Below are 13,217 nucleotides of genomic sequence, written 5' to 3' on the forward strand. Positions count from 1 at the left end.
AGGAGATCGAGACCATCCTGGCTAATACGGTGAAACCCTGTCTCTACTTAAAAATACAAAAAAAAAACTAGCCGGGCGACAAGGCGGGCGCCTGTAGTCCCAGCTACTCGGGAGGCTGAGGCAGGAGAATGGCGTAAACCCAGGAGGCGGAGCTTGCAGTGAGCTGAGATCCGGCCACTGCACTCCAGCTTGGGTGGCAGAGCAAGACTCCGTCTCAAAAAAAAAAAAAAACAAAAACAAAAACAAAAAGCAACAGTGAAAACTCAGTTATTGGAAACTACTGAGATTGGACCCATGTAACCCGGTCAATCTTCTGTTGCTAGCCTTGGACCTCAACATATATTTATTTCTCCCCTTGGGACACAGATCAAAAAAGTTAAAGATGTCCCTTTGCTTCCCCACTGCCAGGAGTATTTTGGTTGAAATATGAATATGTATATTAACCTCAGGCACTTTTGGCAAACTTCTTTCTGCAGGTTATTTGAGAGTTTATTATCTTATTAATTATAAAGGTATCAGATATACACAGAGGAGACATACATATGTGTGTGTATGTGTGTGTATAATACACATTTAATCCTGTATTCATAGAGGAGAAAAACCAAAACCATGCTAACCATGTCTTCATTTTTGGAATTTGAACATTATGGACCAATAAAAAAAAAAGCAAGAACATTCTTTTAGCACAGTATTTTATGGGTACTTCACACTCTTAGCTACACACATTGCATTTGTGTCTGAGAAACCATTGATCTTATGCTCTGGTGAATAAGATCGTGTGTGGTTTTCTCCCTTTTCTCTCTTAGCCATCAGCTGATCAGTTCCCTTGGATCAGCCAAACTGTTAGCAGTACTTGTCACCAAGGGATGAATGCAGTCTTATAACCTTAGTGCAAAGATGGAGCTGCCCTAAGGAAGACAAGTGCTGCAGTTGTCCCCCATGGCTGTGCTAGGTGGGCCGTATACTTGGATGCCACTCTCTGGCAGTGACCACCACCCTCTGCTTAGCTCTCTGGACAACTGCCTGGAAATCCAGACGTGACTATCTTTTGGGTCTCCTTCCTGTTGGAGTCCTTCTAAGGCTGTGCTATTCAGAGTGGCAGCATCCTGGGAGCTTGTTAGAAATGGCCAGTCTACTGAATCTGAGCCTGCGTTTTAACAGGATTCCCAAGGACCCACATTCATACTCATGTTTGAGACACATTGGTGTACCAGCCACCTAATACATGGTTCTCATTCTGTTCTGGGGATCACTTTTACTTATTTCCACTCTGCCTGTCACACATGGTAATGGTCACCTTGTTAATCAGAACTACACAGAAATGGTGCTCTATTGAAAAAGTTGTTTGCAGTTTAATAAATCCTAATGTTTCCTTTTCACTTCTCTGATTTGCAGTTGACTGGAATAATCCTAAAAGCAGCCAAGAGGTTCCAAATCAACATTTATGTCAAAAAATTAGATGACTTTGTGTAAGTTTTGCTTCTTTCTATGGAGGAGACAGCAGTTTTGCTCCATTGCCCTTCTGGTGGGGTTGATGGCAGGAGGAGTACAGCCTACTTCACCTAAGTCTGCTCACCCATGCCCTTCAGGGATAGGGCAGGATCAGCATTTTCATGGGTGCCTTGGTCTTGGAATTTACTTGTTGTATTTAATCATACACTTACAGAGTGCTTCCCATGGATCAGGTATTATTAGCACCTTATGTAGATTCACATATAACCTTGTATTATCCCCATTTTACAGATGAGGAAACAGAAGCAGAGCGTTTAGGTAACTTGCTAGAGGCCACACAGCCTTACTATCTAGTCAACTTGTATCCACCTCACTAAGCCTTTCTCTCATGCACCTTGACTCTCTTGGTGTATTAGGCTGTTCTTGTGTTGCTATAAAGAAATACCTGGCCGGGCGCGGTGGCTCACGCCTGTAATCCCAGCACTTTAAGAGGCCAAGGCGGGTGGATCATGAGGTCAGGAGATCGAGACCATTCTGGCCAACATGGTGAAACCCTGTCTCTACTAAAAATTCAAAAATTAGCTGGGCGTGGTGGTGGGTGCCTGTAATCTGAGCTATTTGAGAGGCTGAGGCAGGAGAATCGCTTGAACCAGGGAATCGGAGGTTGCAGTGAGCTGAGATAGTGCCACTGCACTCCAGTCTGGTGACGGAGCAAGACTCTGTCTCAGGAAAAAAAAAAGAGAGAGAGAGAGGGAGGGAGGGAGGGAGGGAAGGAAGGGGGGGAAGGAAAGGAAGGAAGGAAAGAAAGACCTGAGATTGGTTAATTTATAAAGAGATTTAATTGGCTCACAGTTCCGTAGGCTGTACAGGAAGCATGGTGCTGGCATCTGCTCAATGTCTAGGGATGCCTCAGGGAGCTTTTGCTCATGACAGAAGATGAAGCAGGAACAAAGTACATCACATGGGGTGAGCAGGAGCAAGAGAGAGAGGAGGGGAGGTGCCACACACTTTTAAATACCAGATCCCATGAGAACTCACTATCACAAGGACAGCACCAAGGGAATTGTGCTAAACCATTCATGAGAAATCCACCGCCATGATCCAACCACTGCCCACCAAGCCCAACCTCCAACACTGGGGATTACATTTCACCCTGAGATTTGGGGGGAAAAGTATCCAAACTCTATCACTCAGAGACTTGAGACAGAGTCTCTTCCTCTTCCCCTCTCTCTGTTCCCACTGGTCCCACTTGGGGCCAACCATAGCTCTCATTTGTATAGTTACAATCTCTTGAGTCTAGCCTTACCTCCCCATGCTGCAACTTAATTTGGATTCCAAAGTATAATCTCCTGCTCAGATTTTTCAATGGGAATTTTTTAGATATGAGAAAATTATGATATAAAGTTGAATGAAATAAACAGGATGCAAAACTATGCATAATTATCTATCTATAAAACTTGACTTGTTTACCTTATTGAATTTGCCAGATTTAATCCCAGGTGTCATGGCTTTTTCTAAGAAGTAGATATGGTTTACAAGAATGCATTTTGTCATCTGTGTGTGTATTTCTGAGGCAGGATAATTTAGTAGTTAAGAGCTGGAACCTTAGAATCAAAGTGGAATTACATTTCTGGCTCCATCACTTACTTGTAGTGATCCTAGGCAAATTGTGTAGCCTCTCTGAGTCAGAATTTTCTCATCTGTAAACCTAGGACAGTAATACCTACTGCATGTTACTACTGTAGGAATTGAGTGAGATAATATCCCAAAAACACCTGGCACAGAGCTGGCATGTGGTACGTGCTCAGTTGGCTCTTGTTGCAAAGATGGTACTTCAGTGGCCTAGTTACAAAACACTCTGAGGAGTGACAGCTTTGTTCTGTCAACTGGAGCCTTCTCTGATGATTCTAAGGAAATAGTAATCATTTTAAGGAATCTGCCTTCAGTATCTTGTGTTTTGATAAACTTACAGCACTTGAATTGCTAGACAGACTGGAATCTAACTTGTGGTGTATATGTTTGCAAAGATAACTAAGAAATCAGTAAATTCTGGGTAATTTAAGAAATAAGTGTACTGGAATCTTCATATAAATGTGTCTGTCCAGGAAAGTGTGCCATTGTGATGAGGATGTCTCTGAAACAATCTCATCCTTTATCTTTGTAGTGAAACGGGAGACATTAGAACCATGGTTTTCCCAGTGATGTACCTCAATGAGGTAAGTCCTGAGACAGAGGGAGCCACGGCTGTTTTCAGACTCAGAAAAAATCCATTATGATGTCTCTTGTTGTAGTTATGTGTAAGTTATGACAAAAGAGCAAAAGATTTTTAAAACCTGTTATTCCTCTGAAAATGTCACTTAAATGTTCACATGAATCTACCTGTGTCTGAGAGCTGATTTGGAGAGACGACAGAAAGAAATTTTCCTTCTCAAGAACACTATTTGGGCAAAACTCCCTTTTGGGGAGCTGCTCATGTAAGAAACAAAAACAGGAAAATGAGCCATTGGCAGACATTGTTGAAGCAGGGAAATAGTTCACACTCAGATAGATGCCAGCTAGACCTTTGTCTCCCCCTCCTTTGAAACCATGCTGGTTTAAGACACCTGTGATAAATTCTTTTCTGAATCACGTATCACGTTTACTGTAGTTATATCTCCTCAGTTTCTCCTGCTTCCACCCAGCTTGAGGAAAAAAACACAGGTTTTTTTCTTCAATAAATTCTTGACTGGCAAATTTCTACTTTTTATTGTTTTTCTGTTTCCTAAAAATACTTGCTGTTTGTAGAATATCGAATAACAGAGATTAGCAAGAAAAAGAAAAATTAAAATCACTATTCACAAAATCTGTGTCAGCCTGATAATATTGTTTTTATTTTATTTTACTCAATGTGTTGTACAGTTTTTTCCAATAACAACTTTAAAAGGTAATCTAATGGTTTACATTTTATAAAACGTGTGCTCTTTATAGAACTCTTAGACATTTTTTTAAAAATTGATTTAAAAAGTAAATTACTGATAAGTCCCGCTCTCTCAGAGATAGGTGCAGTTCAGATGTCAACTCCTGATATTTTCATGTTCTTGCTATTACATAGCTGAAATCATACAATAGATACAATTTTATATCTTTTTTTCTTCATTTAGCATTATATTGGTATTCACATTTACAAACGTTTAAGGGTTTGTGATGACAATTCTAAGATGAGGTTTTTATTGTTTCATAGGAAAAATTCAGGCAATATTTACCAATTTATAGGATCTCTTTGCAATTGCTCCTGGATCATCCGTGTTCCTGTTTGTGGGCAGGGGCATGAAAGTAGGTCTTTTTGAAAATGCAGAAGGATGCTTTTCTGCCCATTTCTGTTAAGTAGTGGCATATTTGAAGTCCCTCCACCCCCAACTTCTACTTTGCTTTTTTGCGAAAGACGAGATTAAGTCCAGGTGTGTGGAGTGGAACCTTGTATTTTTGCTGCCTCCTAGGAACAGCTTGATTATTCTCTTCTCTAGAAAAATAAAATATTAGACCTGGAAGTGACCTTGGAGACTGTTGCCACACCACCTTTTTACCGAGGAGGAAACTCTAGCCAGTTATTGGAAAAACTGTCTTAGAACCCAATCTACTGACTCAGTCCAAAGAAAAAAAATTTATTTCTTTTTTTTTTTTTGAGACAGGGTCTCACACCCTGTGCAGTGGTGCAATTTCGGCGCCTGCAGCCTCTACTTCCTGGGCTCAAGTGATCCTCCCACCTCTGCCTTCCAAGTAGCTGGAACTACAGGTGTCTGCCACCATGCCTGGCTAAATTTTTTTTTCCCCTGAGATGGAGTCTAGCTCTGTTACCCAGGCTGGAGTGCAGTGGCCCAATTTCAGCTCACTGCAACCTCTGCCTCCTGGGTTCAAGCGATTCTCATGCCTCAGCCTCCCAAGTAGCTGGGACTAAGGTGCCCACCACCACACCTGGTTAAGTTTTGTATTTTTAGCAGTGATGAGGTTTCATCATGTTGAAACTCATGACCTCAAGTGATCTGCCCACCTCGGCCTCCCAAAGTGCTGGGATTACAGGCATGAGCCACCATGCCCAGCCCCGGCTAATTTTTGTATTTTTGTAGAGAGGTGGTTTCACCACATTGCTCGGGCTGGTCTCAAACTCTTGAGCTCAAGCAATCTGCTTCCCTTGGCCTCCCCAAAGTGCTGGGATTACAGGCGTGTGCAACTATGCCAGGCCTCCAATGCAAATTAAGCATAAACTGGGCCAGAATTGTTGCTCATAATTTCTATGGAATTAAGCTCTTCAGATACCTCACTCATTACACTAGGTGGTAATTCCTCTGCTCTGCATACACTAAGTGTTATTCTAGTACATTTCCTACTGTCAACAGTCTCTGGAATTCTGGTTAGCCCACAACTTCGCTGAGCACTTTCTGTAGAGGGCTGTGGTCCTGATTATTATAGATGTAACCAAGAAAGAAATTATACTTTCCACATACCATTTTTGGAGTGTTTCATTTATTTATTCATTTAACCAGCCAGCATTAATCAAGCACCTACTGTGTGCTGGGTGCTATACCCAGTGTGGAGGTGACTGAGGTTAAGTCTTGCCTTCAGTGTCTTCACAGTCATTCCAAGACAAACAGTTACAGTGCAGAGTGCAAGGACAATGATGGAGGTAGAGGGAACTTAGGGAAGAGGCCTTTGACTAGGCCAGAGGTAGCCAGAGAAAACTTTTGGAAGGAAGTGATGCTGAGCTGATTTTTAAGGATGAATTGGAATTATCTGACATAAAACAAAAGATGATACTGTCTCAGTATTTCTGAATATGTTTTACCTCCTTTTTCCAATCTTTTTTAAGAGTAAAAAGATGTCTTCAGGAGAAGGCAAGATATTAATGAATAAATGTCCCTTCTGATTACTCTGACTTATAAATGGATTTTCAGTATATTTGGTTTGCTAACAGGAGGAGATTCCCAAATTGTATTAAATAAAGGAAAGATATAGCAAAAAAAGGTTACACACTGGATGTTTAGTCATCAAGGGAATACTATTTTCTTGCCTCTCCAGAGTGTTCTCATTGATAGAGAGACAGCGAGTCGACTGAAGTCTGTGATTAACACTACTTTGATTATCACCAACATACCCTACATCATCATGGCACTGGGTGTGTTCTTCGGTTTGGTTTTTACCTGGCTTGCATGCAAAGGACAGGGATCCATGGATGAGGTGAGAACTGGCTGAAGGAACTTCTTCCTTATTGGATAACTTTACCTGAGGAATTCAACTGTACTTCACTGAAGGGCTGTCAGCTGGCTTATTAGGATGAATTCTGGGATTTTGTGCTGGGCATAGTGATTTCATTCTTATTTTACTGTTGGACCAAATGGGAGTCAGCTGGCTTATTAGGATGAATTCTGGGATTTTGTGCTGGACATAGTGATTTCATTCTTATTTTACTGTTGGACCAAATGGGAGTCAGCTGGCTTATTAGGATGAATTCTGGGATTTTGTGCTGGGCATAGTGATTTCATTCTTATTTTACTGTTGGACCAAATGGGAGTCAGCTGGCTTATTAGGATGAATTCTGGGATTTTGTGCTGGGCATAGTGATTTCATTCTTATTTTACTGTTGGACCAAATGGGAGTCAGCTGGCTTATTAGGATGAATTCTGGGATTTTGTGCTGGACATAGTGATTTCATTCTTATTTTACTGTTGGACCAAATGGGAGTCAGCTGGCTTATTAGGATGAATTCTGGGATTTTGTGCTGGGCATAGTGATTTCATTCTTATTTTACTGTTGGACCAAATGGGAGTCAGCTGGCTTATTAGGATGAATTCTGGGATTTTGTGCTGGGCATAGTGATTTCATTCTTATTTTACTGTTGGACCAAATGGGAAGCAAAGGAAGTATGTCAAAGAAGGTGGAGGGATAGAATGTACCATCTAGTATTTGGGGAATAGAATCTCTTTGGATATATCCCCTGGGAGTTAACTTTACGTCTTTGAAAACAATAACCTGAAAGAAAAGGAAGAATATATAACAGTTACACATCTGATCTTTGGTGTCAGACTGCCTGAGTTCAAATCCCAGTTCTGCCACTTAACAGCTATACGACCCTAGAAACTGTGCTTCAATTTCTTCATCTGTAAAATGGGATAATAAAAGCCTCCCTTATGAGTTTTTCATGAGGATTAGATGATATAGTAGACATAAAGGACTTGGCCCAGTGTTAGCATATAGTAAGAGCTCAATAAAGGATTAAGTATTATTAAATATGATAAAACAGCTCCAAGATTATACAGCAAGGCGGCCAGGGCCCTGCTTGGAAAGAATCCCTGATGTATCCGAAGATACCTATGATTTAGGTATCACTGCATAATAAATGATTGGAACATGGGCATACTTTCCTTGGGTTGGCCTCTCCAAGTGACCAGCAGCCCAACCAGGAACCGGAATACCTCCAATGAGCCTTTTCTGTAGAAGCCCTTCTTAAATTTTCTGCAACTCCCTTTTTTATAACAGAGGCCTTTTTTTCCTCCAGTTTCCTCAACTAAGTGTCCGAGGCAAATGTGAAGTAGAAAATAAATAAGTGAAACCATCTGAGTAAAATTAGCTGAATTTCCCTGACTTCCATATTCTTCCATTATTTCTCTTATCCCATGCCAGTCACTTTAGCCTGAATTAGCTGTGAGGCAAACTACTTTGCCATTTCTATGTGTGGATCTTCCAGTCTGACTTTGTGCAGTCACTGAAATTGTCTTAAGCACAAGTGAAACCTCATGGAAATGTTAATTACTGCTCCTATAATTAACCTTCCTCATATATTCAACAAGCAAGCAATTATTGAGAACTACTATCTCTGAGACACTACTGCTTAGTAGGTTTCAAACCAGGAAGCAGGCAAATTCCATAGAGTCTAAGTTTTATAATCCAGATCAGCACAGAGAAGGGTACTGCTCTAGTATTGAGGGTGAGAGTGGTCAGAAAAGGCCTCCTGAAAAGGTTAGGCCTGAATCTTCAAGAACAAGCAGCAGTCCGAGAGGGGAGGTAAGGGGGATGAGCCACCTTCCTATAGGTCTCTCCTCCTTCCATGCCCCCACTCCTCACCCAAACTTTTCACACTGGGGAGAAGTTTCTGACATGAACACCTAACTTCTTTGTCTTCTCTATTCTGTGTCTCAGGGAACCGCGGATGAAAGAGCACCCCTCATTCGAACCTAAACATTGCCTTTGCTTGGTGAAGAAACCATGTGAGCTGTCCTGACCTGGACCATGACGTGGGGAAACCCTCCACCTCCTCGCAGGCTTGTTGCCTGTTGAAAGAAGGGAAAAGACACGGCGCTGGCAAGTGATAGGAACATTCTGGCCAGAGGTTAAAGAGCAGGCTGACATGGCTGGCCATTAAGCTTTATAAAATCATGTGGGCTCTGAAATTGTTTTTTTATGTGTCTAGCAAGTATTTAATAAACCCATATATAGTTATTTTGTTGTTGTTGGGTGCTGGTAGCTCCAGAATTTTGTGACCACTGTTGTGGATAAAATGTCTCTGCATCACTTGTTAATGCTACTTGGTCTAACTTTATTCAGTATGCTTCATTCACCGAACTTTGTGCTCAAAATGCGTATATACCATTTTATGTTGTATTCCATCATTTCACTTGCAAAACAGAAGTAAATAAGAGTTCGGGACCCAGGATAAAATGGTAGCTTCATCCAGTATATCATTCAAATGCATCTGATTTCTGAAACATTACATATTACATTTTATGCTGATCTTCAGTTCATAATTCCTCCAGGAAAACTCAGTCTTCCAACTACAATAAAATACTGGGTAGAATCAAATGGGAAAAGGGTTGGGTGGGGCAGTACCCATGAGTTGATAGTGATAAGCTTCTAAGGATTTTTAACTTGTACTTTCGTGAATGAAGAGAATGCATAAATAATGTTGGTGAGGATAAGTACAGATATTTCATGTAGAGTAGAATTAAAGGCTAGTTATGATGCTTGTGGATAGTTAACTGTTATTTTTTTAGTCAAAATGATCGTGCTGTGAAAAGATGCTTCTGAGAGAATGTAATGAGTAACTGATTTTTCTTCCTGAGTCACCCTTGCCAAATATGATACTGTATTAATTAATCTAATATTGAGTGATTATTTGTGAAATTATGAATATGGGAAATCCATTTATCTATAGCCTAAGTTACACATAAGTTTCAGAAAGTCTGATTAGACTAAAGAGACATTTCTTCTGGGAAAGCCTTCTTGGTAATTTTGAAATTCCTTTTACAAGTTCTTTCCTCAGATTCAGTTCTTTCCAGTGTTTTGTAGCTCACAGTCACTCACTGAATAGAAAAACGTGTGCCCTACACTTCCTGTGACAATCATTTTGCTAACAGAATGATGGATGTTTAAAATATTGCACAAAGTACTTTAAAGAAAGGTCTGTTAGGACCAGAAGCAGAGACACCACTTTTCAAAGGACTTCTTGGTTTCAGCATAACCGAAGGCAGGGAATTGGGAGCCACCATATGTCACAGTGTTCGGAATTCAAGCATATTTAAGGGCATTTTCTTTGATTCTCAAAGTTCATCATTCATTTTGAATTAAGAAGCCTATGCATTTAGCTGACAAAGTGCTTACAGAATTTCTTAACAACTGAACCACTCAAAAGGATTTTTTTTGTGTAAAATTAGATTTCAATGTAAGCAAATGAAGAAAAAATATATAGATTTCATTTCCATAGCTTCTTATCCCTGTATTGAGGTAATAAACTGTTTTACTGACAATTTTTCCTTTTTCTACACTAAAACAATATGTGATATGTTTCCCCTCTTGAAGAGGCAATTCATTAAACTCTCAACTTTTCTATAGAATCAAGATAGAAACTTTAGATACTCCAACTCACCAAAATGTAAAAAACCTAACAAAAATATTTGGTCTGCAGTAATGCTAAATATCTAGATTTTTAGAATTTATAAATATTTAACTAGATAATTGGGCATGTCTTATTTATGCATGTACTTATCCATACTAATAAAATGGACACGCTAGTGCATACTTATTGGCTTAGTCCTATTATCAGGATAGAATCATCTGTGAGGATATTTTAAATACTGTAAATGATAACAGTTAATGATATACACATTTAGACTGAGTTACACACTGGCAGGGAGACCAAAAACATATTACTTCCATACTTGTGTCATGATTCTTTTTTTTGAGACAGTCTCACTCTGTCACCCAGGCTGGAGTGCAGTGGGGTGATCTCGGCTCACAGCAACCTCTGCCTCCCGGGTTCAAGCAATTCTTCTGCTTCAGCCTCCCAAGTAGCTGGGACTACAGGCACGTGCCACCACGCCCAGCTAAATTTTGTATTTTTAGTGGAGACGGGGTTTCACCATGTTGGCCAGGATGGTCTCGATGTCCTGACCTTGCTAGCCACCCGCCTCAGCCTCCCAAAGTGCTGGGATTACAGGTGTGAGCCACCGCCCCTGGCCTGTGTCATGATTCTTAATAGTTACTTGGTTAAAATCACATTTGATACTATCCTTCTGAAAAGTCTGAGACAGACCTACAAACTACAGTCAAAATTATAGCTTAAGAGGAATGAATGCACCTATTAGGCTTTAAGTTAAAGATAAATTATTTCTCATGCTTATTCTCTTGCGGCGGTTATCTTAGAAAGACCCTCAAAGGCTTTGTGATTGTAAGCACTGTCATGATCACAGAATGCAAGCTTCTGGTACCATGATCCTCAACTTAGGAAGAAACCAAGACAGAGAGCTTAACTCACTTCTCTCAGGGAAAATTAGGAGTTGAGCACAGGACAGGAAATGGGCTTTGCCACTTTTAGCTCCAGGCTTTTCCAACCAGATTTTATTTCTAGATACTTATGTTCTAGAAAGATCACTAATGGTCAAGTGGAACAAGCACTACACGACTAACCCCTATTGGGGTTTTTAACTTAAGGGAGGCTAATTTTTCATTTAAATTGCTTGAGATATGAGTTCTGCAAAAGGTGGTCTGTATCCTTGGCCCTCTGGGCATTATCACTAAATTGCTTGTGCCTGTTAACGAGAATACTGACCAGAATGCTCTTCATGTAGCTCATACAGTTGGTTCACTTCATGCGGTTCTTGACATGTTTATTTCTACCCTTAATGCAATGAAATGTTTCACTAATAAAAAACCACTTTATATAAAATTGCACTAGAAGTTATATGTCATTGGATGTCCTGTTGTTTATGGAGTTTCACTGGAAAGATGTTCCTTGACAGAGGCAGCCCTGAGTCACACACTTGGGCCACGTCTGATTTCAGCTTCGTTATAGTGGACAGTTACAATCAGCCTGACAAGTTCCACTCCAAGGAGTCCCACACTCTGCTTTTCTGTCTTGAGTCTTTCTCAAGAGCCCCGGAAGCACCATAGGAGTATCAGGGAGTTAATAACGCAAGGCAACCCTCAACTAAATGGGGCAGGAGTCAGTCAGCTGATAGATGTTTCAATCCTCAGAGGACCAATTCTCAGGCTTTTTCCACATGGGTCCTCAATTAGGGTTGCCCACAGTGGTAACTACTTTCTGTTAGTGTTTCTTTGTTCCCTGTCTTAATCACCCAGCCCTTCAATGCTGCTTCCCAAATCATCCACCTGTCCTAACATCTTACGTCTGCTTATCTTAGGTCTGTTTCCAGGTACACCCAACCAAAATGCAGATAAGTCCACCCAAAAGGCTCAGTAGGATTCAAGAGCTATTGGAGAGGCACTGGGGTTTCTTTTTTTTTTTTTTCTTTTCTTTCTTTTTCTTTCTTTTTTTTTGGGGGGGGGGCAGAGTCTTGCTCTGTCGCCCAGGCTGGAGTGCAGTCATGCAATCATGGCTTACTGCAGCCTCGACTCAAGATCACTTGAGTCCAGCCTCTTGGACTCAAGTGATCATCCTACCTCAGCCTCCCTAGTAGCTGGGACTACAGGTGTGCACCACCACACCTAGGTAATTTTTGTATATTTTGTTGAGACAAGGTTTTGCCATGTTGCCCAGGCTGGTCTTGAACTCCTGGGCTCAAGCAGTCTGCCCACCTTAGCGTCCCAAAGGGCTGAGGGTTTTGTTTCTAGGGATATTTAACTACAGTACTATCTAGGGTACTAAAGTTATTAGTTCCAAACTTCAGATTACCTTTAAAACCTTTCCCATCCCAATACTGCAACTTATTTTTGAAATCAGCAAATCCAGGAAAGTCTTAAAATATCTAGCTCAGTGTTACAAATGTCATGTATCAAGGACACTTGATCCCTAAGATATATACCTCCTGGGAATCCTAACTCTGCAGCTGGTTTATGTCACAGGGAAGCTCCTTGTACCTATTTCTTCTTACTCAAGGTAGTTAGAGACACCTGGAACTTTGTAACATGCCAAGCCTGATTATTTCAAATCAAGGGGTAAGAAAAATCCAGAAAAAAAAATTTTTTTAAGCAATAAGGTATGTTAAAACATATATCCATTAGCACTAAGAAAATAGTATAGGATGAGTGGTATAGAATACAAAGTATAAAAACATGTATACACATTAAGCACAAGATAAAGATCCCATTTCCAGTAACTATATTTTTTCATTCAGTCAAATTTTTATTTTTGAACACTTGTGAGGTATAATTTACATACCATAAAAGTCACCCATTTTAAATGTACAATGATTTTTAGTAAATTTACTGAGTTGTGCAGTTTTAGAACATTTCCATAACCTCAATAAAATTCCTCATGCCAGTTTAGAACCACTCAGTGT

The 13,217-nt window shown here is 40.4% G+C and overlaps 1 protein-coding gene across 1 annotated transcript in view; it reads left to right on the forward strand.

The window, feature by feature from the left end:
* Nucleotides 1–11,644, forward strand: part of SCARB2 (scavenger receptor class B member 2) — a 56,987-nt gene extending 45,343 nt beyond the window's left edge. Inside the window, exons 9-12 of the mRNA XM_033214384.1 lie at nt 1,396–1,469; nt 3,617–3,668; nt 6,505–6,663; nt 8,623–11,644. Coding sequence (XP_033070275.1) covers nt 1,396–1,469; nt 3,617–3,668; nt 6,505–6,663; nt 8,623–8,661 — 324 coding nt within the window. The 3' untranslated portion in view covers nt 8,662–11,644. The remainder of the gene's footprint in view (nt 1–1,395; nt 1,470–3,616; nt 3,669–6,504; nt 6,664–8,622) is intronic.
* Nucleotides 11,645–13,217: the final 1,573 nt, after the last annotated feature.

The sequence above is a fragment of the Trachypithecus francoisi genome, unplaced genomic scaffold, assembly GCF_009764315.1.
Source record: "Trachypithecus francoisi isolate TF-2019V2 unplaced genomic scaffold, Tfra_2.0 Lachesis_group1, whole genome shotgun sequence".
NCBI lineage: Eukaryota > Metazoa > Chordata > Mammalia > Primates > Cercopithecidae > Trachypithecus > Trachypithecus francoisi.